This window comes from Leopardus geoffroyi, chromosome E2, assembly GCF_018350155.1.
Source record: "Leopardus geoffroyi isolate Oge1 chromosome E2, O.geoffroyi_Oge1_pat1.0, whole genome shotgun sequence".
Classification (NCBI taxonomy): Eukaryota; Metazoa; Chordata; class Mammalia; order Carnivora; family Felidae; genus Leopardus; species Leopardus geoffroyi.
The window spans coordinates 9,973,028-9,997,369 of record NC_059335.1 but is presented as its reverse complement, the minus strand read 5'-3'; the positions used below and the strand labels follow the sequence as shown (position 1 = coordinate 9,997,369).

General features: G+C 51.6%; 1 protein-coding gene across 2 annotated transcripts; it reads left to right on the top strand.

Moving 5' to 3' along the window:
- Positions 1-16,838: 16,838 nt before the first annotated feature.
- C5AR1 (complement C5a receptor 1) lies at positions 16,839-24,342 on the top strand. Of its 2 annotated transcripts, none has more exons than XM_045441904.1 (2): positions 16,839-16,958; positions 22,929-24,342. In XM_045441904.1, exons 1-2 carry the CDS (start codon positions 16,956-16,958, stop codon positions 23,979-23,981), a joined length of 1,056 nt encoding a protein of 351 aa, XP_045297860.1. In that variant the 5' UTR covers positions 16,839-16,955; the 3' UTR covers positions 23,982-24,342. The 2 variants fall into 2 exon arrangements, with proteins under 2 accessions (XP_045297860.1, XP_045297861.1); XM_045441905.1 differs by lacking the exon at positions 16,839-16,958 and adding an exon at positions 17,091-17,334.

The window sequence follows — 24,342 nt, the reverse complement described above, 5'->3', positions numbered from 1 at the left end:
GTAATGGAGTTGCTGGTTCCTGGGCAGATGCCAAAGAGGTAAGGGCCGGGCATACAGATCTCTGGCGGGAAGAGTGTTCCAGGACATGGGAACAACAAGTGTGGTAGCCCTGAGGCTCAGGTGCTTGGCCGGTTCAAGGAACCATGAAGAAGCCAGGGAGTGAGCAGAGTGCGTGAAGGAGAGAGCAGGAAGGGAGGCAAGAGTAAGAGAGAGAGAGAGAGAGAGAGAATGGGGGCAGATTGTACAGAACCTCAAACACCCACCGTGAGGTCTTTGGCTTTTACTTTGAATGAGGTAGAACCATGGAAAGTTCTTGAGCTGAGGAGGGACAGAGCCCGCTTAGGTGTTAACGGAACCCTCTGATTGCCGCGTGGGAAGAAACTGTAGGGGGCGCGAGGGTGGAAGCTGGGGCCCAGGGAGGAGGCCACGGCCATGGTTCAGGTGAGAGACAGTGGCTAGAACAGGGTGGTGGCCTAGAGGAAACGTGGGTGGTCAAAATCTTAGTGTGTGTGTGAAATACACATAGCATAAAAGTTACCACTTGAGCCATTTTATTTTAAAATTGTGTTGTTTTTTAATAGTGTGAGCAGGGGAGGGGCGGAGAGAGAGGGAGACACAGAATCCGAAGCAGGCTCCAGGCTCTGAGCTGTCAGCACAGAGCCCGATGTGGGGCTCGAACTCACGGACCGTGAGATCATGACCTGAGCTGAGGTCAGACGCTTCACCAACTGAGCCACCCAGGCGCCCCTCTTTTGTTCAGCTTCTTAGGCAAACCACTGAAATTTCTCTGGTCTACAAGTTTCCTTCCTTCCTTCCTTCCTTCCTTCCTTCCTTCCTTCCTTCCGTTCTCTCTCTCTTCCTTTTTCTTTTTCTTTCTTTCTTTCTTTTTCTTTCTTTCTTTCTTTCTTTCTTTCTTTCTTTTTCTTTCTTTCCTTCTGTTGAAAAAATGTTTAATTTATTTTAGAGAGCACGAGCCAAAGGGAGGGGGTGGAGAGAGAGAGAGAATCTTACGCTGGTTCCCGAACTGTCGGTCTAGAGCCTCGTATGACGTTCAATCTCACAAACTGTGAGATCATGACCTGAGCCGAAATCAAGTCGGACACCTAACTGACTGAGCCGCCGGGGCCTCCGGAGCATATATTTTTGAAGTTGATTTTTGAGAAAGAGAAAGAGCGGGGAAGGGGCAGAGAGAGAGGGAGAGAGAGAGAGAGAACCCCAGGCAGGTTCCCATACTGTCAGCCCAGAGCCCGACGTGGGGACTCAATCTCAGGAACTGCAAGATCACGACCTGAGCCGGAATCAAGAGCGTGGCGCTTAACCAGCTGAGCCACCCAGGCGCCTCTTGAACCGTTTAAAGGTGTAAAGTTCAGGGCATGAAGTCCGGTGTTGTGCCGTCATTACCACCTCCATTGATCTGATCGCTGTGAAAAGGAGGGGAGGAGGGACTGGACTAGAGGGAGAAAGTCTGGGGGCGGGGGTGGGGGTGGGGGGGTGGTTTGAGGAGGTGGGGGAGGTATGAGCATGCACGCACATGCGTGGGGAGAGGCAGAGAGAGAAGGGGACAGAGGACCCGAAGCAGGCTCTGCACCAACAGCAGAGAGCCGGATGTGAGGCTCGAACTCCCGAGCTGCGAGGTCAGGACCTGGGCGGAAGTCGGACACTCAACCGACTGAACCACCCAGGCGCCCCCGCAGCAGGGTCTCTTAAAGGGAGAGCCGAGCAGCACCCTTGGGTGGCCACCACAGGGACCTACAGTGTTTCTAGTTCTTTTCGGGGCTTAGGGGCAGCCTCACCCCCAAGGGGCTTTGCAGGGTGCCCACGGACGGAGGCACCTGGGAACTCATTCCCATCCCTGGGAGAGAGGGAGGGTGGGCTGAAGGGCTTTCTTTCAACTTGGTGGGATCAGTGCAGGTCACATGACAAACCTGGACCCCCGTGCCTGTGCCAGGGGCCGTCAGGTGCGGTTGGTTGAGGCTTGGGTTCCATCACGCCCTGGCGCGAGAAGGCGGGATTACTCTAAACGGTTCGGCCAGTCGCGACCCATCGCTGGGTCACGCCCAAGGCCGTAGACCTCCCCGCTGCAGCCGAACTGCAAAGGCTGGAACTTCCAGGAGGGGGCGCCAAAGCGTCGCCGTCCTCCCGGAAGCCTACCCTGGCCGGGATCCAAGATTCACAATCTCGGCAGAAACATTTGTACGTGCACGTTCCAGGGGCCTGCGAGGAGGGTCCCGTGTCCCGAATTCCAAAAAGCCGTGACAACCAAAACAGTTTCTTTGGGGGGGGGGGTGGGGGTAGTTTGGGCTCAGTCTCACATGGTGGCAAATCAACTGATAGGAGTTATTTACATTTTTTTTTTTTTTTTTTAATTCTGGACTGGCGCTAATTCGTAAGTTTGTTGAAGGGAAAGATGATCTTTCCACGCCGTTTTGGGGTTAAACTTTCAATTATTTGCACCCTTTATTTATCTCCGTTGGTGTGAACTTTCACGGGTGTTGCTGCAAATATATTAACATGTCTGGTGGGGAGGGGGCTGCCTCAGACCCCTGGGAGTGTTACATAAAATGTGGCATTTGCTCAGAATCGCCTTTCTAAAATTGGAACACTTCTGAGTTCGGAAAGGCGTCTGTCCCCAAGGACTTCAGCTAAGGGATTGTGGACCTCAAGTCGGGCATGCTGCCCAACCGAGATTCATCTTAATTACTTGTTCAACGTTTATTTAATGGCTTTGGGAAGAAACTCATTTTCCATTACGATTTTTTAAAAATAGAGAACAGCGCTGGTCTACTAAGTCCCCTTTGTTAATCATACGCTGTTTTCAGTGTCGTGTGTGTAAGTGACTGTCCGTGTGTCCTTGTTTTTGTTGTTGTTTGTTTGTTTGTTTGTTTGTTTTTCTTAGTAGGCTTTACTCCCAGGGCAGGGCTTGAACTCATGGCCCTCAGATCAAGACCTGAGCTGAAATCAAGAGTCGGGAAGCTTAGCTGACTGAGCCACCCAGGCGCCCCTGTGTCCCTCTGTGTGTACCTATGTGGGTCTTTGGGAGAGTTTTTTGTATGTGTGATCGTGTCTGTGTGCGTTTGCAAGGGTCTCGTTGTGTCTGTAATTGTGTGCGCGCGCGTGCGTGTGTGTGAGTGAATGTGCACGACAAGAGGCATAGTTCAGGGTTTAAAGTTGATCTGCTGAAATAAAGTCCTCATATCAGCTGCCTCATATCTGCCTCCCTCTTCAGAATTGAAAATTCCGATGAAATTTTGCGCCGCCAACCGATACCCTGTACTTCCACCAGAGGGCGCCCACCTGCTTTGGCCAGAAGAAATGTAAAAACTACATTTTGGGGGGCCATTTCTTTATTTTTATTTAAAAATTTTTTTTAAATTTTTTTATTTCTTAAAATTTGCATCCAAGTTCGTTAGCATATAGTGCAAACAATGATTTCAGGACATAAAATGTGCCATGTCCTATATTTTAGGTGTGCAGTTAATGGCATGAAATACATTCACCTTGTTGTGGGACCGTCACTGCCACGGGGTTTCCAGAATGTTTTCATTTCCCCAAACTGAAACTTTGTATCCGTCAAACAATACTCTCCATTTCCCCACCTCCCCCACTCCAGGCAACCTCTATTCTACTTTCTGTCTGTGAATTTACCTCTTCTCTGTGCCTCATTTAAGTGCAGTCGAACAATATTTGCCCTTTCGTGCCTGTCTCATTTCACTTAGCATCAAGTTGTCAAGTTTCATCCACGTTGTATTGTGTATCAGAATTTCTATCCTTTTTAAGGCCGAGTGATATTCCACTGAATGCACGTTGTGTCACATTTTGTTCATCCATTCATCTGCTGATGGACATTTGGAAACTCATTGCGTTTTAACATAAATAACATTTTTATTTTATTAAAAAATTTTAAGTGTTTATTTTCAAGAGAGAGAGACAGAGCACGAGCTGGGGAGGGGCAGAGAGAGAGGGAGACAGATTCTGAAGCAGGCTCCAGGCTCCAAGCTGTCAGCACAGAGCCCCATGAGGGGCTTGAACCCACAGAGTGTGAGATCATGACCTGAGCCGAAGTCGGACACTTCACCAGCTGAGCCACCCAGGCGCCCCAACATAAATAACATTTCGAATGAAAAATGCTGTATTTTCCAAAATTAAAAAAAAAAAAAAAGTAATGAGAAGAGTGACATCACTTTACATTTCTGAGAATATTTAACGTCTGGCTCAATAGAAGACAGCTGGGTTCTTATAGTTGCTTCTGCATTTGTTCTGTTGCAATGTTAAAGTCAGCTAGCCTCTGGAAAAAAAAAAAAAAAAAAAAAAAGCTTGGTGAACTCCAGCCAAGTCACGGAAAGTCCCGAGCATGAGCCTTTTAAAACCCACTCCCCCTCCAGCTACATCATCCTGAAACTTACATAGTTGTAAAACTGTCTTTAGCCTTCCCGGTCATGTACATTTCAAGTATATATATATATATATATATATATATATATATATATATATATATATATATATTTATTTAGAGAGAAAGTGTGAGAGCCTGTGAGTGGGGGGGAGGGGCAGAGAGAGAGAGAGAGAGAGGGAGAGAGACTCCCAAGCAGTCTCCACACTGTCAGTGCAGACCCCGATGCGAACCTTGAGACAGTGACCTGAAGTCAGATGCTTAACCGCCGGGGCCCCCCAGGCGCCCCCCCCCCCCCCCCCCCCCCCCCGGGGCATGTACATTTCACATCTGGTTCTGGGTACAATTCTTATCACTTAGTCACACTGCAACCATGTAATGATGATGGACTCACGGCTATACTGCTGCTAACGTATCGGTTTACTCTGGTCCGAGAATAACCCAAATCTGCGTGTGATGTACACATACGGATGTTTATTTAGCGGGTGCATCCGGGGGTCAGCTGATTGTGGCCGGAAGGCTCTGCTGATCCTAGCTGACTTCTCCTGTACGACCGACTGGGGTCCCATGGAGCTGGACTGCCTGGGGCTGCCCATGGTTGGATGACTTGCTGATCTTGGCGGGGGTCCCTCAGGTGTTTGTGGCTGGGCTGATCCTGGCTGGCCCTGGCAGGTGCATCCAGTGCTTGGGACCAACGGCCTATCCCAAGAATATCCTTCTCGTAGTAACGGCAGAGGTGTGAGCCCAACTGCAACGGTGCATCTCAAGCCTCTGTGGTCTGTGTGCCTTCATCCCACTGGCCAAGCAAGTTGCACAGCCTCTTGCTATAAAGGGGTGGGAGACACATTCCTTCCAAGGAGATGAGGCGGACGGAACGAAGGCTTGTGAAGGGTTACCGGATCTGCACGGGTGGTCATGTCCCATGTCCCACGTCGCCATAGGATGAGGGGGTGGATGGGGGGTGGGTGACCTGGGCGCTGGGCTCAAACCTGAAACTGGGAATCAAAGGATGGCCGTGCAGGCAGGGAGGGTATAAAAGGCATAAATGTTCACATTGTGCCCTAGAGGCTGAGGAGTGATTTACAGAGCAACAAGGGTGCGTAGGTGGGAAGCTGATAGCCATGTGATCTGACTCTAACCTGCGCCCCGTGTCACTGCTGGCTTTGCTTCTCAGCCCAAACCATATGGAGAGCCCGCGCGTAGGCTCTCTGGTTGAAAATCCCAGCTATGCCCCCACTCGACGGCCAGAATCGACGGCCAACCATGCGAGCGGGTCACCTGGCACGTCCGGCCCGGTTGGGCCTTCAGATGAGCACAGCTCCAGCCGACCTCAAGAGGCTCCAAGTGAGAAGTGCCCGGAAGTCCATCCACAGGACCATGAGAGAGGATACCGATTGGAGGCCAATTTTTTGTTTGTTTGTTTGTTTTACTTGTGACACTAAAGGACAACTGTGAGCCTATTTATTATGATGATGATTATTAAAAAAATTTTTTTTAATGTTTATTTATTTTTGAGAGACAGAGAGATAGGGCATGAATCGGGGAGGGGTGGAGAGAGAGAGAGGGAGACCCAGAATCCGAAGCAGGTTCTGGGCCCCGAGCCATCAGCACAGAGCCCGATACGGAGCTCGAACCCACGAACCACGCCACGTGCTCATGACCTGAGCCAAAGTCGGACGCTCAACCGACTGAGCTCCCTAGGGGCCCCAACCCCTTCTCTTTCAGAGCAATGCTCAGAGCCTGAGAGAAGTCTTTGTTGCCTGTCCCTGCTGCCCCAGGAGGCCTGGGGCTCAGGACTGTGGGGGACTGAAAAGTGTCCTTGCTGGCAGGGGACAGAAGCAGTGTAGAACACTTACGAAGTGCTTGCCCTGAGCCTGATAAGGACCGAGAGGAGAGTGTTTCATATCCTCTGTTTTCTGTTTGATTACGTGCTGACGCCCACACTTCGCTGTGATAAAAATAAACAAATGTGGTTTTTATCCAGAGAGAAGAGGTGGCTTGTCATTCTGGCAACTCTTAAGGCAGATTGTCAGGCAGGGGGCACGGGCAGGGACGCTGAGAGAGAGGGAAGCGACAGAGGGCACAGTGAGGGGGGGGGGGGCGGTGGAACCTGAGCCGGCACTGAGACATCTGGGGAAGGAGGTGTGGCAACTTGGGAGTCGGGGAAGGGGGGTGTCTCTGAGGCCGAATGTGAAAGAGAAACGGAGGCACAAAGAGACGTCAAGAGATGCAGAGATGGAAACATGGAGACAAGGCAGGGAGAGAAGTCCCGAGAGAGAGACAGAACCCTTGGGAGGTTGGGAAGGACGGGGACTGTGAGGTGGGGGGGGGGGGGGGGGGGGGGAGGAAAAGAGGGAGAGACAGAGTGAAGAAGAGACAGAGGGAGCCGAACATGCCAAGAGAGAGGAGAAAGGACAGGGACACCTGAGCGGCTCAGTCAGTTGAGTGTCCAACTCTTTTTTTTCAAAATATTTAACGTCTATTTATTTTTGAGCAAGAAAGACAGAACGTGAGCGGGGGAGGGGCAGAGAGAGAGGGAGACACAGAATCCGAAGCAGGCTCCAGGCTCCGAGCTGTCAGAGCAGACCCCGACACGGGGCTCGAACCCACGAACCGCGAGATCGTGACCTGAGCCGAAGTCGGACGCTCAACCGACTGAGCCACCCAGGCGCCCCTGAGCGTCTGACTCTTGATCTCGGCTCAGGTTCTGACGAATCTCATGGTTCACAGGATCGAGCCCCATGTTGGGCTCCACACTGACAGCATGGAGCCTGGTTGGGATTCTCTCTCTCTGCCCCTCCCCCACTCTCTAAAAATAGATAAATAAACATTAAAAAAAAAATAAGGAGGCAGGACCGATGACCCATCTGAGGAGATGAAGTTGAAGGGCTTGAGTTACCTTGAAAGCATCTCAGAGACACCGAGAGAGAAGGACAGAGGGGGTGGAGAGTCCCCCAAAGGCTGGGTGATGGGGGGACAGAGAGAGATGGGGAGGAGCCACACTGACAGACCATGGCACCGAGCGGGGAAGACGGGGACACAGTGGACACGGGCCGGGAGAAGAGGGATGGAGAGAAGGAAACGCTGAAGTTCGGGGTGACTGAAGGAGGAGGAAATGCAACAAGAAGAGAGCGGACAAAGATTCTTTGCTTTTTACGTCCGACTTCAGCCAGGTCACGATCTCGCGGTCCGTGAGTTCGAGCCCCGCGTCAGGCTCTGGGCTGATGGCTCAGAGCCTGGAGCCTGTTTCTGATTCTGTGTCTCCCTCTCTCTCTGCCCCTCCCCCGTTCATGCTCTGTCTCTCTCTGTCCCCAAAATAAATAAACGTTGAAAAAAAATTAAAAAAAAAAAAAAGATTCTTTGCTTTTTTTAAATTTTAGAGAGAGAGTGTGAGTGTGAGCGGGGGAGGGGCAGAGGGCGGAGAGAGAGAGAGAGAGAGAGAGAATTCCAAGTGGGCTCCACGCTCCGCACGGAGCCTGCCGTGGGCCTCGATCCCACAACCCCGGGATCATGACCTGAGTCAAAATCAAGAGTCGGGTGCTCAACCCAGTGAGCCACCCAGGCGCCCCAAGAGGGGACAACGTTTCTGAGAAAGGGACAGGAAGGTGGTGTGCCATTAGATAGGGGGAGAGGCAAACTAAGAACTGGGAAGCGTGGAGTGTGGTCATCAAACGGAGAGCTGGAGGCAGGTGGTATCTGGGTTTGGGAAGTGGAAAGAAAGCTAAAGATGGAAACCAATGGACACTCTGGAAAATTCCGAGAGGCGCGGTTGCTGAGAAGCACCCAGACAGGTGCGTCTGTCGCACGTCCCCAAGACGACTTTCATGCTTGGCGACTCACCAGAAGGGCTCACGGAACCCAGAAGAGCTGCTAGAATCACACTTGTGATTTATCGGAGCGAAAGGAGAGAGATTAACGTCAGCCAAGGGGAAAGGTGGGCACGCGGCCTCCAGGAGAGACCAGGCGTGAGCTTCCGGTCGTTTGTCCTCACGGAGTCGTATGGACAGCGCTCGCTTTTCCTAGCGAGGTCACGCGGGCCGCCCACCTGGAGCCTTTGCCAACCAGGGAGGCTCCCCTGAGCCTTGGTGTCCAGGGTTTTTGTTGGAGGGGGTCAGTTACAGGGGCATGGAGACCCCGGGGGCATTTTTCTGCCTCTCCCACCAAACAGTGGAATACAGCTTTGCAAGAAAAAGGAATTGGATACGGAACATTACACCACGCGAAAGACACCGGGCAAGAGAAATCACCTCCTACCTTACCCTTCCACTTACGGGAAATTCTAGGAAATTCAAACCGATCTGTTACGACAGAAGGCAGATCAGTGGTTTCCTGAGGGCAGAGGGTAGAGGGAGGGCTAGATTACAAAGAACCGCAAAGAACCTTCTGGGCACTATGGAAATGTTTGTTAACTTGCTTGTGGCGGGGGTGTCACCTTCCTACCTCGTTCTGGATACGTGCTGTGTGTGGCACATCGATTATACTTTAATAAAGTCGTGAAAAATAGCACATAGGAACTCAGTGGTACACGTACTGAATTTAACAGGAGACTAGGTGTCTTCTGTTTTGCATCCTTAGCTTCACTCAGTTGCCACAAGCATTATAGTCATTTCAAAAGCTTTATTATGGGGGCCCCTGGGCGGCTCAGTCGGTTGAGCGTCCGACTTCGGCTCAGGTCACGGAGCTCATTGCTCATGAGGTTCCAGCCCCGCGTCGGGCTCTCTGCTCACCGCTCGGAGCCTGGAGCCTGCTTCGGGTTCTGTCTCTATCTCTCTGCCCCTCCCCTGCTCGCTGTCTCTCAAATATAAAATAAAACATTAAAAAAACATTTAAGATTTTCTTTGTCTCCCTCTGCCCTTCGCCCCTGCTCACACACTCTCTCTCTAAAAAATAAGAATAATAAAAAGCTTTATTCTACTAAGGCGTTTCCCATTCGGTCATGATATTTTGACAATAACCCTGCGCACTAAACATTCTTCCCCTCGTTTTACAGAAGTGGATGGGATGGGGGAGGGGAGGTCAGAAACACGGCCAGTGACATACAAAGGTTTATCTGACGGCAAAGACCTCCATGAATTCTGAATTCTTTAAAAAAAATTTTATTATTGGGGTGCCTGGGTGGCGCAGTCAGTTAAGCGTCCGACTTCAGCCAAGTCACGATCTGGCGGTCCGTGAGTTCGAGCCCCGCGTCGGGCTCTGGGCTGATGGCTCAGAGCCTGGAGCCTGTTTCCGATTCTGTGTCTCCCTCTCTCTCTGCCCCTCCCCCGTTCATGCTCTGTCTCTCTCTGTCCCAAAAATAAATAAACGTTGAAAAAAAAATTAAAAAAAATTTTATTATTATTTTTTATTTGGTTTTAATGTTTCTTTATTTTTGAGAGAGAGAGAGAGAGAGAGAGAGAGAGAGAGAAGGAGTGGGGGAGGGGCAGAGAGAGAGGGAGACCCAGAATCCGAAGCAGGCTCCGGGCTCCGAGCGGTCAGCCCAACGCCCAATGCGGGGCTTGAACCCATGAACCATGAGATCATGACCCGAGCCAAAGTCAGGTGCTCAACCGACTGAGCCGGCCAGGTGCCCCTCGAACTGTTACTTATATCCATAGACCTTAATTTTTTCCTTAGGGTTTCTCTCTCTCTGTCCCCACATGGAGGCCTTTGGGGACAGTATTTTCAGCTCGCTCACTCATTCTTTAGCTGTATCCATTCGGCCATTCAACTCACCTATTAAGTTCTTTATTTCAGTAATTACATCGTTCATGTCCCTTGTCTCCAGTTAGGTTCTACTTCATAACTTCCTCTTCTTGCTTCAGATTTTCAATATCCTCTCTTGGTTCTCCACGGATATTTAGGATGCTTGTTTTTACATGCCTTATTAGCTCCACTTCATTGGGTAGAGTTTCTTCCAAGCCTGACCGACAGGTTGGAGCCTCCTGGGGATGCCGACAATTTTGCGCTTCAGAAAAGGTAACAATTCAGTGCTCTTTAAACTTGATAGCTTTACACTAGTTTTCTTTGAGCGTTGATTTAGAGGTGAGGCAGAGAAACTGATTTCTGTTCGTCAGAAAAAAAAAAAAACAAAAAAAAAAAACACACAAAAAAAAACCGCGGACAGAAAGTGAATTACAGCGTCTGGCCAGAGCAGAGACAATTTCCTGGTTAAAAAAAGAAATCGTCAAGGGGCATGGTGGGGGGGGGGGGGTGGTGGTGGGTGGGAGGAGACAGCGCAGGTGCCTCTCCCCATCTGGGTTCACCCGCGGGGACTGACAGTTTCCGGCACCTGGTCAGCCTCTCAGCTCGGCACTGAGGTGTCTCCTTGTGGCTTTTTCTGGCATCGCTGGACTTATTTGGACCCCAGGTGCAGCCCCCGAAGTGGGAGGGCTTGGGGCGACCCCGCCTCAAAGGGGGCAGCGAGTGATGACATCAATGCCCACCCCGCCCCACCCTTCGGTGGGAAGATCTCGAGGTCTGTTCTGCCTGGTTCCTCGCAGGGTCCCCAGCAGGGTCCCCAGCAGGATCAAGCCCCGGTTGCCCCCAACCGGTGGGCGTTAACACACCCTTTAATGGCCTTTCTCCCTTCTCTGGTCTCTGTTCTGTACTCCTCACTCCTGCTGCCCTTGATCAACTCCCGCATAAACTACCTGTCAAATCACCGCTTTAGGGGAAACTCAGGCAAAATTGCGATCGTCTCCAGATCTTGTCCCATGTTCATTTTCTTCATGTATATATATATACACATATTTAATTTTTTTTTTAATTTTTAAATGTTTATTTATTTTTTGAGAGAGAGAGAGAGAGATAAAGAACAAATAGGAGGGGGACAGAGAGAGAGGGAGACAGAGAATCCGAAGCCGGCTCCAGGCTCCGAGGTGTCAGCACGGAGCCCGATGTGGGGCTCGAACCCATGAACCGGGAGATCATGACCTGAGCCGAAGTCGGATGCTTAACCGACTGAGCCACCCAGGCGCCCCTATTTTTTTCCCCCATTCTTCGGACTTGGTCTTTTTTTGTGGGTGTGTGGGGGGGGGGGGGAGGTGCATGTGAAACAGTTTAAAATTAGAGAATAATATCAGTGGTTTATTGCCAGGAAAATAGCTCCGCCTTCATATCAGATTTTCAGCTGATTGCAAATGTGTGCCCCCCCCACCCCCCACCTTCCCACAAGGGGCACCTGGCTGGCTGGGTTGGAGGAAGTGGGCGATTCTTGATCTCAGAGTTGTGAGATCGAGTCTCATGTCGAGCGGAGAGGTTACTTAAAAATAAATAAACTTGGGGCGCCTGGGTGGCTCAGTCGGTGAAGTGTCCGACTTTGCTCAGGTCACGATCTCGCGGTCCGTGAGTTCGAGCCCCGCGTCGGGCTCTGGGCTGATGGCTCGGAGCCTGGAGCCTGTTTCCGATTCTGTGTCTCCCTCTCTCTCTGCCCCTCCCCCGTTCATGCTCTGTCTCTCTCTGCCTCAAAAATAAATAAACATTAAAAAAAAAAATTAAAAAATAAAATAAATAAATAAACTTAAGACAAAGCGCGTGCACCCGTGACCAAACACAGACCCGACAAAGGGCGAGGCTTAAAACATCTCCACAGGGCGACGGCCAGGGCGGAATGAGGGCAGAACAGGAAACTTGACCAGTTTTCCCCCATGAGGCTTGAGTCCAGCACTTGGCGTACTTTGCGGAGTAAGGGGATTAAAATTGGTGGTCAAGATGGAAAATGGGGCGCCTGGGTGGCTCAGTCGGTTGAGCCTCCGACTTCGGCTCAGGTCATGATCTCACGGTTTGTGGGTTCGAGCCCCACATCGGGCTCTGTGCCGACAGCTCAGAGCCTGGGGCCTGCTTCGGATTCTGTGTCTCCCCCTCTGTCTACCCCTCCCCTGCTCATGCTCTGTGTCTCTCTGTCTGTCAATAATAAATAAACGTTAAAAAAATTAAAAATCAAATCAAATCAAATCAAAACACACATTAACCACATCACCCAGCAGTCCGGCTCCTAGCTCCCCGGACACCCTGCAGCAGTGCAACCTTTTAAAGATTTTATTTGTCCGCAGTCCCTCCGCCCCACGCGGGGCTCGAACTCACCACCCTGAGATCAAGAGTCGTGGGAGGATGGAGTGCCACTCAGCAATTAAAGGGGACTTCTGCGACCCACACAGCGACAGGGATGAATTGTAAACGTATGAGGCTGAGGGGGAGGAGTCAGATTCAGAAAGCTGCCTATGGTATGATTCCGTTTATAGGACATTCTGGAAAAGGCCAATCTGGTGACGGAGACTAGCGTGGCGGTTGCCAGGGGTTACAGGTGGGGGAGGGGCTGGCTGCAAAGAGGCCGCTGAGGGAATTTTCTGGGGTGGGGGGCGGGGGACGAGACTGTTCCGGGTCTCATTTGCGGCGGTGGTTACCCCACTCGGTGTTTTTGTCAACACTCGCAGGACGGCACGCCCCCAAAAATGTGTTTTGTCGTATTGGGTTCAAAATAAATGAATAAACAATTAAAAAAATCTTAAAACCGGCATTTTAGGATCAGAGATACCCATTCGCTTTGTATCCGTGCATTTTTATTTATTAAAAAATATTTTCTAATGTTTATTGATTTTAGAGAGAGAGAGCGAGTGTGAGTGGGGGAGGGGCAGAGAGAGAAGGAGACGCAGAATCTGAAGCAGGTTCCAGGCTCTGAGCCGTCAGCACAGAGCCCCACGCAGGGCTCGAACTCGTGAACGGCGAGATCATGACCTGAGCCGAAGTCGGATGCGAAACTGACTGAGCCCCCCCAGGCGCCCCTGTTGTTGTTCTTGCTGGTGTTTTCCACCGAGAAGAGGCCCTCTGCCTGATGTGTCCTCCGGCTTCTTTCCCCCAGCTTCCCCTTGGTACTTCCTGTCACCATCTGGCTTCCAGGTTCCGCCGGGGCTGGAAGTTCCCGAAGTCCGTCTGACCAGGGTTAGAAGGTTGTGTGGGCCCAACCACTGCTGGGGCTGGGCCCACCACATCCTGCCTCAGAAGATCCCGTGGCCACCGCTGAGGAGCCCCAGTACACAAGGCCAGCATCTGTCTGGCTCTGGGCTTCCTGTGACAGCTAGCAGGTGGTGGCTGGCCACCAGTGGCTGTTGTCCGTGGTGTGGTGGCTGCAGCCCCATGTTCCGCCCGGCCAGGTTCAGATGGGTAGTAGGAAGTGTGGATTCAAAGTAACATGGGATTTAAAAATTGTTTTAAAGATTTTATTTTATTTTTTTATTAACAAAAACAAATTTTTTTAACATTTCTTTATTTTTGAGAGACAGAGAGCAGGCAGGGGAGGGGCAGAGAGGGAGGGAGACACAGAATCCCAAGCAGGCTCCAGGCTCTGAGCCATCAGTACAGAGCCCGACGCAGGGCTCAAACCCACAAACCGTGAGATCGTGACCTGAGCTGAAGTCGGACCCTTAACTGACTGAGCCACCCAGGCACCCCGGCCCATTTTTCTATTAGGTTGTGGTGTTTTGTTTTTTTTTTTTTTTTTTATTATGTCTGAGGGTGCTCACTGTGGTCTGAACAAAAGCGTCAGAAACCACCTAATCCCAATAGGCAAATGATTAAGTAAACAGATTTCAAGCCAAGAATGGATTTATTAAGCTGTTGAAAGGGGGGGAAATAGGTGCTTTCAAATGTATTCACAAAAACATTATTCAGAAAGCTAAAGTGAGGATCTCACAGTCATGGGATCAAGCCCCGCGCTCGGCCTGCTTGGGATTTTCTCTCTCCCCCTCTCTCTGCCCCTCTCCTGCTCACTTTCTCTTTCTCAAAATAAATAAAAGAAAAAATTGTGACAAAAGCACCTTATTGGAACAGTTGATGACATGTGAACATGAACTGCACATTACATCAGTACTATATTTCCTACTCGCTCTGTGGTAAAGAGGCATGGGGTTTCTAGCTCACTCTCTAGTGATTCAGAGAAAAGGGCTAAGATATATATCTATATACCCACAATTTCAGGAACCGATTTCTTTTTTTTTTTTAATTTTTTTTTTTTTTTTACATTTTTATTTATTTTTGAGAGACAGAGCACAAGTGGGGGAGGGGCAGAGAGAGAACGAGACACAGAATCCGAAGCAGGCTCCAGGCTCTGAGCTGTCAGCCCGGAGCCTGACGTGGGGCTTGAACCCACAAACCGCGAGCTCGTGACCTGAACGGAAGTCAGATGCTCAACCCACTGAGCCACCCAGGCGCCCCTCCAGGAACCAATTTCTTAAGACAAATATCCCTCTCTTCCTCCTTCCTTGCCTCACTCTCTCTCTCCCTCCCCTCTCCCCTGTTTCTTTATCCTGTTTTTAAAAATTTATTCCGAGAGAGAGAGTGAGGGAGGGGCAGAGAGAGAGAGAGAGAGAGAGAGAATCCCAAGCAGGCTCCTCACTGTCGGCGCGGAGCCGGATGCGGGGCTCGAACTCATGAACCGGTGGGATCACCACCTGAGTCAAAATCAAGAGTCAGACGCTTCACGCACAGAGCCCCCCAGGCGCTCCTATCCTATTCTTTTGGAAGATTTTCTTTTTCTTTTTTTTTTTTTTAAGCCATCTGTACACCCAACATGGGCTCAAGCTTACAACCCCGAGGTCAAGAGTCATATGCTCTAGTGACTGAGCCAGCCAGGCGCCCCCTCTTTGTCCTATTGGTCCTGTTTTTCTAGAGAACCCTGATTGATTGATTACCTGCCGCGTCCCCCCCACCCCCCCCCACCCCAGGCATATAGTGGGCGCATATTAAAGAAAGCACAGCACAGGGGGCAAATGCAACGGTGCGTGAATCTGGGCGAAAGCCACACGGGAGTTACTTGTATTCTCCTTGCCACTTCCACTTAAGTCGGAAATTACATCAAAATCAGCAGTTGCAAAAAAAAAAAAAAAAAAAAAAAAAAATTCTGATTAGTTCATAACTTCGCCAAGGGTCTAGGGCACAGAACCCACGGGTGTGCCTGGGTGGTCCATCCGTTGAGCAACCGACTTCCGCTCTGACCTGATCTCCCTGGTTGGTTCCTGGGGTCCAGCCCCGCCTCAGGCTCTGTGCTGACTGTGCAGAGCCTGCTTGGGACTCTCTTGCTCTCTGCCCCGCCCCCGCTCCCTCTCGCTCTCAAAAATAAGCAAACATAAAAAAAAAAAAAAAAAAAAAAGAAAAAGACGAGAAAACGTTAAGAACCCGTGCTTTAAGGCAATACGCAGCTTTGGTCCAAAATTCTAAAAAAAAAAAAAAAAAAAAAAAAAAAAAAAATTAGGGGGCGTGGCCTGGCTTTCTGAGTCTCTCCCAGCTCAAGCGCCCCCTTGAGGTCAGGGTCAGTATGACAGCACCTCCTCCCGACCAGCGCCAAATCCTCAGAAAGCGACCGTCCAAGTCCTTGCTGACAGCGCCCCTGGACCACACCCGTGGCTTCGTGTAGCGGCACTAAAACCCGACATCGTGCACCCTCGTGTGGGTCCCCAAACGCAAATACCACACTTGTAACAGCCTGGGGGAACGCACTCCGAACTCTGTAGGGGCTTCGGCAGCATGGCAGTGGAGATGGGTCAAAAAAAAATCTTTTTTTTTCCGATTTTTCTTTTGGTAGGGGTGGTGCATTTCTTTTTTACGTGTCTTTAATTTGGAGAGAGAGAGAGTGCGAGTGGGGGAGGGACAGAGAGAGAGGGAGACAGAACCGGAAGCAGGCTCCAGGCTATGAGCGGTCAGCACAGAGCCCCACCGCGGGGCTCGAACATACGGTTCTGAGAGATCATGACCTGAGCTGAAGTCCCGGCTGCTTAACCGACTGAGCCACCCAGGCGCCCCTCCTTTCTTTTCTAAGTAAACACTGTCTAACGTGGGCTCGAATTCACAACCCTGAGATCAAAACTCATGGGCTCTCCCCACCGAGCCAGCCAGGCACCCCCATTTCTGTGGTTCTAAGCCGCTCAGTTTGTGGCATTTTGTTACAGCAGCCACAAGAGACCAACGTAGGGTCCTTCCTCACCCCAGGCTTCCAGGTGTCTCCGGGAGAACCCAGAAAGAGGCCGGAAACGATGGCTGTGCTCAGGGGGTGCCAACTTCAAAAGGCCAGGCAGGAGAATTTAACAGCCGGGCCACCTCCACGGACCTCTCTGGGCCTCAAAGCAATCTGGCTGGGAGGCTGGGGCTCACTCACGATCCCTGCTCCCCAGGATCCCAGGGGGATTTGATCCAGTTGGATCTCTGAGCTTTTCTACACCTTCCCCGGGGCCCTAGAAGGTCCCACATGGGGAAACCAAGGCCAAGAGAGGGGTCGAGCCTAGATCTGGGCGGTGGCGGGGGGGGGGGGGGTGGTGTCTCTTCTCTCTGGGTTCCACCCTCGTCAGGCCAGGAATTACCTCAGGTTTGTGAGCCCAGCCTCCCTACTCTGGCTGGAAGGAGGTGTTCAGAGCTCTCTGGGTAATGCCCCACGGAAGCTGCCCCAGTTGGGGTGCCCAGTGCGCAGACCAATGAGAACCCCAGAGGGGAAAGACTGGTCATTTCCTTTCTGCTGTTTGCACCCTCCCTTGGGGCTTAAAAACCACAGTCTGTGGGCAGGACGCACCTTCGATCAGCGGGGAGCCCGGGAGACCTGAATATGGTGAGTCCCCCCCCAGCAGGATCATGGGGTTCAGGAACCATCTCCCTTCTCTGTCTCCTTGCTGGGTCTCTCTCTCCCCACCTCTCCCCTTCTCGCTGCCTCTCCCTCTCTCTGTTCTCCGTCTCCTCCCTTCTCCCCTGACCCGCATCTCAAGACTCTCCAGGGCTGGGAAACAGCTAAAAAGTAAGATCGTCAAGGGATTATCCCCAGGTCCTCGGGGCTGGGATCAGAAAGGTCCCTGGGGCAGGAAATCCGAGGGTCGGATCTGGCTAGATGACATCTTCCTCAAGTGGAGAGATCCAGGAGGGGTCTTTCTGGCGGTGGGAATGGCAGGAGCAAACCCTGGGAGGCTGCAAAGAACCAGCTCGGAAGCAAGGTAGTTACTCACCCGGACTTTCAGATGTTCTGAATTGTAGAGACGGGGAAACTGAGGCCCAGGCAGGAGCAGAGATGGCCCGGGTCCTTCATGGGTGGGTGGCAGACCCAGGTTGTCCCATGGGTTCTGTGAGTGTCAAAGGGAGCAGGTCTCCAGGCTCTGGGAGGGCTCCCGCCTCCCCTGCCCCCCACCCCCCTGTGCCCCCAGGGCTGGGTCTCCAGAGAGGCAGGGCTGTGATTTAGTACCTGCCTTGCTAGAGGTTCTGGTCTTGCTTCATCTGGGTGAAAGAGGAAACGGAAGACACATTAGCTGACCAGGGAGGGGCTTGGCATTGCCTCACCCCACTTTTGAGACCTGGCTGGGGCCAACAGGACTTTGCGAAGCGGACCGACCTTTGGCTTCGGCTTCTTCTTGCCGTAAAAAGGTCCCAAATACCAAAGCCGACTCAACAATCCGACGATCCTACGGAACTAGAACCTACATCACAGGATCACTGAGAGAATTAAATGATACACGGAAAGCTCTTACGTGCATGGTATACAGTAGGCGCTCACTGCATGTGGCATGTCTATCGTTCCTTCCCCCTGCAAACAGATGTACGTTCTGCGCGTTGGCCTACAGCTTGCTTTTTTTCCCTAGAGTACCGTATAGTATTAGTAACCTGTATTTATTGAGCGCTTACTGTATGCCAGGCCCTGTGCTATGCGCTTTACATTTACATCGAGGAGGAAGATACTGTTATCATCCGTGTATATTTCAAGGGGATTCGTCCTTTGTTTTTGTCAGCTGTGTGATAGTCTCCTGGGAGGGTCTGTCCCCTGTCAATAGAGATTTAGGTTGTTTCCCGTGTTTTGTCTTTATTTTTTTTTTTTAATTAAGTTTATTTATTTATTTTGAGAGAGAGAGGGAGGGAGAGAGAGAGAGAGGCAGGAAAGAGCAGAGAGAAAGGGAGGGAGAGAGAATCCCAAGCAGGCTCCACACTGTCAGCACAGAGCCCGATGTGGGGCTTGAACTCATGAACCGTGAGACGATGACCCGAGCCCAGATCAAGAGTCGGTCGCTTAACTGACTGAGTCACCCAGGCGCCCGTGTCTTTATTTTTTAAATTCAATGTTATTAAAAAAAATTATTTAGGGGCGCCTGGGTGGCTCGGTCGGTTGAGCGTCTGACTTTGGCTCAGGTCACGATCTCACGGTTTGTGGGTTCGAGCCCCGCGGGGGGCTCTGTGCTGACCGCTCGGAGCCTGGAGCCTGCTTCGGCTTCTGGGGTCCCCCTCTCTCTCTGCCCCTCCCTGCTCACACTCTGTGTCTCCCTGTCTCTCAAAAATGAATACACGTTAATAATTTTTTAAAAATATATGAAATTTTTTTTTATTGCAATCTACCCCCCCCAACACGGGGCTTGAACTCACGACCCCGTGATCAAGAGTCGCACACCCTACCGACTGAGCCAGCCAGACACCCCCCCTCTGTTTTGTCTTTGAAACCAAAGTTACATCTTTGGACCCAAGTCTGGGTGTCCAGACTGCAGATGCTAAGTCCGTGGGCAATTTCTCTTTTAAGAGACATTGCCAAAAGGCACACCAACCTAGACTTTCCCTCTGCCGTGCATCAGAGCGTCTTTCTTCCTGCCCCAGCGCCCTCTGCCCCCCCATCTGCACGGTTGCATCAGACTTTCTTTTGTGTGTGCGTGTGTTCTACATTAAAAAAATTTTTTTTTTAATTTTATTTTTAATTTTAAAAAATGTACATCCAAATTAGTTAGCATAGAGTGCAACATTGATTTCAGGAGTAGGTTCCTTAATGCCCCTCCCCCATTTAGCCCCTCCCCCCTTCCCCAACCCTCCCGGAACCCTCTGTTTGTTCTCCAGATTTATGAGTCTCTTCTGTTTGGTCCGCCTCCCTGTTTTTATATTATTTTTTGCTTCCCTTCCCTTATGTTCATCTGTCTTGTCTCTTAAAGTCCCCATAGGAGTGAAGTCATGATATTTGTCTCTCTCTGGCTAATTTCACTTAGCATGATACCCTCCAGTTCCATCCACGTAGTTGCAAATGGCAAGATTTCATTCTTTTTGATTGCCGAGTAATACTCCATTGCATATATATCCCGCATCTTTCTTTATCCGTTCATCCATCGATGGACATCTGGGCTCTTTCCAGACTTTGGCTCTTGTCGATAGCGCTGCTATAAACATGGGGGTGCGTGTGTCCCTTGGAAAGGGCACCCCTGTATCCCTTGGATAAATGCCTAGTAGTGCAATGGCTGGGTCGTAGGGTCGTTCTATTTTTAGTTTTTTGAGGAGCCTCCGTACTGTTTTCCAGAGTGGCTGCACCAGCTTGCATTCCCAGAGAAGATTTTTGTATTTTTTTTTTTAATTTTGTTTTTAATGTTTACTTATTTTTGAGAGAGAAAGAGAGAAAGCCAGAGCACGAGCAGGGAGGGGCAGAGAGAGAGGGAGGCCCAGAATCCGAAGCAGCTTCCAGGCTCTGAGCTGTCAGCACAGGGCCCGACACGGGGCTCGAACCCACGAACCGCACGGGATCATGACCTGAGCCGAAGTCGGACGCTTAACCGACCGAGCCACCCAGGCGCCCCCATATTTTTTTTTTTTAATTTTTTTTTTCAACGTTTATTTATTTTTGGGACAGAGAGAGAGACAGAGCATGAACGGGGGAGGGGCAGAGAGAGAGGGAGACACAGAATCGGAAACAGGCTCCAGGCTCTGAGCCATCAGCCCAGAGCCCGACGCGGGGCTCGAACTCCTGGACCGCGAGATCGCGACCTGGCTGAAGTCGGACGCCCAACCGACTGCGCCACCCAGGCGCCCCTCTTTTTTTTTTCTTTTTTACAGTGTCATTTATTTGTGGGAGAAAGCAGACCATACCATTTGTCCTGTAGAGTTTTCTGCGGTCTGCTTGGGCTGATCTTGCCCCTGTGGCGTTATCATATTCCTCTGTCCCCCGCTCTTCCTGTGGACTGGTCGTTCTTGATCTAGAACCTTGATTGGAGCCCCATTCATTTATTGGGCCACAATCACTTCACAGGCGGTGCTGTGTCCTTTCTAATGCGTCACATCAAACAGAACAGGATGTCCAATTGTCTGTCTTCTCTGGATGAGCCACCCAGGCGCCCCTCTTAGATTTTTTTCCTAAAGGAAGACTTTCTTACATCAACTCTTTATTTCCCTGAGATATATATACCCTGTGCAGAAATGGCAGGATAAATGCTTGATTTGTTTCTTTTCCAGAATAAAAAGGTGACCAATGGGTTTGCTTGGGTTTTTTTGGTTAATGTTTATTTATTTTGAGAGAGAGACAGAGAGAGAGAGTGGGGGAGGGGCAGAGAGAAAGGGAGAGAGACCATCCCAAGCAGGCTTTGCGCCATCAGCACAGAGCTCAGTGGGGGGGGTTGATCCTTCCAACTACAAGATCATGACCTGAACTGAAATCAAGAGTCGGACACTTAACCGACTGAGCCACCCAGGTGCCCCTGGGTTTGCTTGTTTTTACTGTCATTTCGAGCTCACAGATCTTTATATATTAATGTGTTTCATTCCATAGCAATTATTATTAGATATTCAAATTGGCTCATCTTTGTTTTTAATGCTTATTCATTTTTGAGAGAGAGAGAGGGAGAGAGTGCATGAGCAGGGGAGGGGCAGAGAAAGAGAGGAGGACAGAGGATTTGCCGTGGGCTCTTCGCCGACAGCAGAGAGGCCGATGTGGGTCTTGAGCTCACAAACCTTGAGCTCATGACCTGAGTGGAAGTTGGACGCTTAACTGACTGAGCCCCCCGGGGGGCCCCAAGCCTGGGCTCTTTGAACGGCAGAGGGTCATTAGAGACCATAATCTGGGTGCTAAGGCGCTCTTTGTTCTTGGACACCTATATCTTTCTCTGTTCCTTTCATCCCTTCTGTCCTTCCTCTTGCGAGGCAAAAATCTATATCTTATTCCTATTTTTTTTTTTTTTTTAATTTTTTTTTTTCAACGTTTATTTATTTTGGGGACAGAGAGAGACAGAGCATGAACGGGGGAGGGGCAGAGAGAGAGGGAGACACAGAATCGGAAACCGGCTCCAGGCTCTGAGCCATCAGCCCAGAGCCTGACGCGGGGCTCAAAACTCACGGACCGCGAGATCGTGACCTGGCTGAAGTCGGACGCTTAACCGACTGCGCCACCCAGGCGCCCCCTTATTCCTATTTTTTTATGCTTCATCTTGCCCCCCCCCCCAATATTTTCTCTCTGCTCTGACCCTGAGGTTTTGAAACGACTTAAGCTAATGGTGATAGGAGAGTACAGGTCAACCAGGAAAGAAACCGAGGCACGGAGCAGTAAGGGAACGTCCAAGGGCCCAGGCAGGCTTCAAGCAGGACAGTCGGGATCTGGCCTCTAAGTGCGGTGCTGAGCTCTCCGGGAACCCGGAGCGAAAGGACACATGTGTGCCCCTCTACCCTTCGCAAAATATCCTCCCGTAGTTTGAACCGAGTAGAACAAATAAATAAAGCTCTGCTCAAATCCCCCCGCCCCCGCCCCACAACAGAGACCACTTCATAAGCCCCAGCAGCCTGACTGTCCATAAAACCCCGGAATTGCCTGATACGTTTACACACCAGTGTCCATTTGCAGACACCCACCTGTCTGGGAAAGCAAACTGTGGTCTGATTGGACGGTTCCCAAGGCACGATCGTGCAAGGGCAGAAAACAAACAAAGATGGCAGCCTGTCTTTATTTACAGTTTGGATGTTTTGCCCCCCCACCCCCCATGGATTTGGGGGGAGGGGCGGGCATTGATTTTGATTCTTTAAAACATCGCATCAACATATTTACCTGGATGACTGAGCGTTGTTTTTTTTGTTTGTTTGTTTGTTTGTTTTGGGTTTTTTTTTTTTTTTTTTTTTTGATTCCCCCTTTCTGCTTGCTTAAATACCAGGCCGAATCCCTGCCTTCTTGGGGGGAGCCACTCCGAGACAGAGCACGGAGCTGTCTTAGTGGGCACGAGGCAGCAAAAGGGGGTGATGGGCGGCAGTGGGGTAGCCACCTGGGGATATCATCTGAGTTTGTTGACAGCGTTAAAAAGAGCTAACAAGCCGCGGGGACCCCCCGGGGGGCTCGGTCGGTTGAGTTTCCGACTTCGGCTCAGGTCACGATCTCGCGGTCCGTGAGTTCGAGCCCCGCGTCGGGCTCTGTGCCCACGGCTAGGAGCCTGGAGCCCGTTTCGGATTCTGCGCCTCCCTCTCTCTCTCTGACCCTCCCCCCGTTCATGCTCTGTCTCTCTCTGTCCCCAAAATAAATAAACATTAAAAAAATAAAATAAAATAAATTCAAGAAAGAGCGAACAAGCTGTGTGCCGTCAGAACGGACAGTGACCACAACGTTGGCAGCAGGACTAGGTTTTGCCCGCTCGGTTGCCGGATCCTGGGGATGTCCAAGGATTTTAGCAGGAGGTGGCAGGGCGGCAGGTGTAACCCCGTAGCTGGGTCTGGCCCTCGCATCCCCGTTTCCCTGGGGAGAAACCTGGGGCTCCAAGAAGAGGTGTGATGGGCTCCTGGCCGCATAGCTCTGATGGACCCTTCTTGCCTCTCTCATCCCACCCAGGACTCCCTGAATTACAGCACCCCTGAGTATCCTGATTATGGCTGGACCGTGGACCCGTACATGCCAGTGGACAAGTCTTCTAGAACCCCCGCCCTGTCTGCTCCGAATGTGACTGCCCTGGTAATCTTGGCGGCGGTCTTCCTGGTGGGCGTCCCGGGCAACAGCCTGGTGGTGTGGGTGACGGGCTTCGAGGTCCGGCGAAACATCAACGCCATCTGGTTTCTCAACCTGGCGGTGGCCGACCTCCTCTCCTGCCTGGCGCTGCCCATCTTGTTCACATCCATCGTCCAGCACGGCCACTGGCCCTATGGCGACGTGGCCTGCCGCATCCTGCCCTCCCTCATCCTGCTCAACATGTACGCCAGCATCTTGCTCCTGGCCATCATCAGCGCCGACCGCTTCCTGCTGGTGTTTAACCCCGTCTGGTGCCAGAACTACCGAGGGGCCCACTTGGCCTGGGCGGCCTGCGGCGTGGCCTGGGGCTTGGCCCTGTTGCTGACCATCCCGTCCTTCATGTATCGCGTGGTGCGCGTGGAGGCCTTTCCGTTCAAGATGCAGTGCGGCGTGAACTACGGGAGAGACGGTTTCGTCACCGAGAGGGTCGTGGCCGTCCTGCGGCTGGTGGTGGGCTTCCTGTGGCCGCTGGTCACGCTCGCAATCTGTTACACGTTCCTCCTGATTCGGACGTGGAGCCGCAGCGCCACGCGCTCCGCCAAGACGGTCAAGGTGGTGGCGGCGGTGGTGACCAGCTTCTTTGTGTTCTGGCTGCCCTACCAGGTGACGGGGATGATGCTGGCCCTGTCCGACCGGCGCTCGAGAATCTTCAAGAGCGTGTCGCCCCTGGACGCCCTGTGCGTCGCCTTCGCTTACGTCAACTGCTGCATAAATCCCGTCATCTACGTGGCGGCGGCTCGGGGTTTACACGCCCGCTTCCTCAGGTCCCTCCCCGCCAGGCTCCGGAACGTGTTGACCGAGGAGTCCGTGTCCCGGGACAGCAAGTCCTACACGCTCTCCACGGCGGACACCCCAGCCCAGAAGAGCCAGGCGGTGTGAGGGGCGCGCTCCCGGCCGCCCTCTGCTCGGCGCCCCCACCTTCCCACCCGTGCGGTTTCTCTGGGCTCATGGTAACCGTGACCTTGGTGAAACCGTATTACCGGGAGCAACCCTGCCCCCCTCCCCCAGCCAAACAGCTCTCTGTCTGCGCGTGCGCGTGCAGATTGTGACTAGGACACATTCGATACACAGAAGACAGATGGGAACGTCGTAACCTTTGCAGAAGAGTGAAGGGCGCCTGCGCGGCTCAGTCGCTTGAGCGTCCGACTTCGGCTCAGGGTCACGAGCTCCCGGTTCGTGAGTTCGAGCCCCACGTGGGGCTCCGTGTTGACGGCTGGGAGCCTGGAGGCCGCTTCTCTCT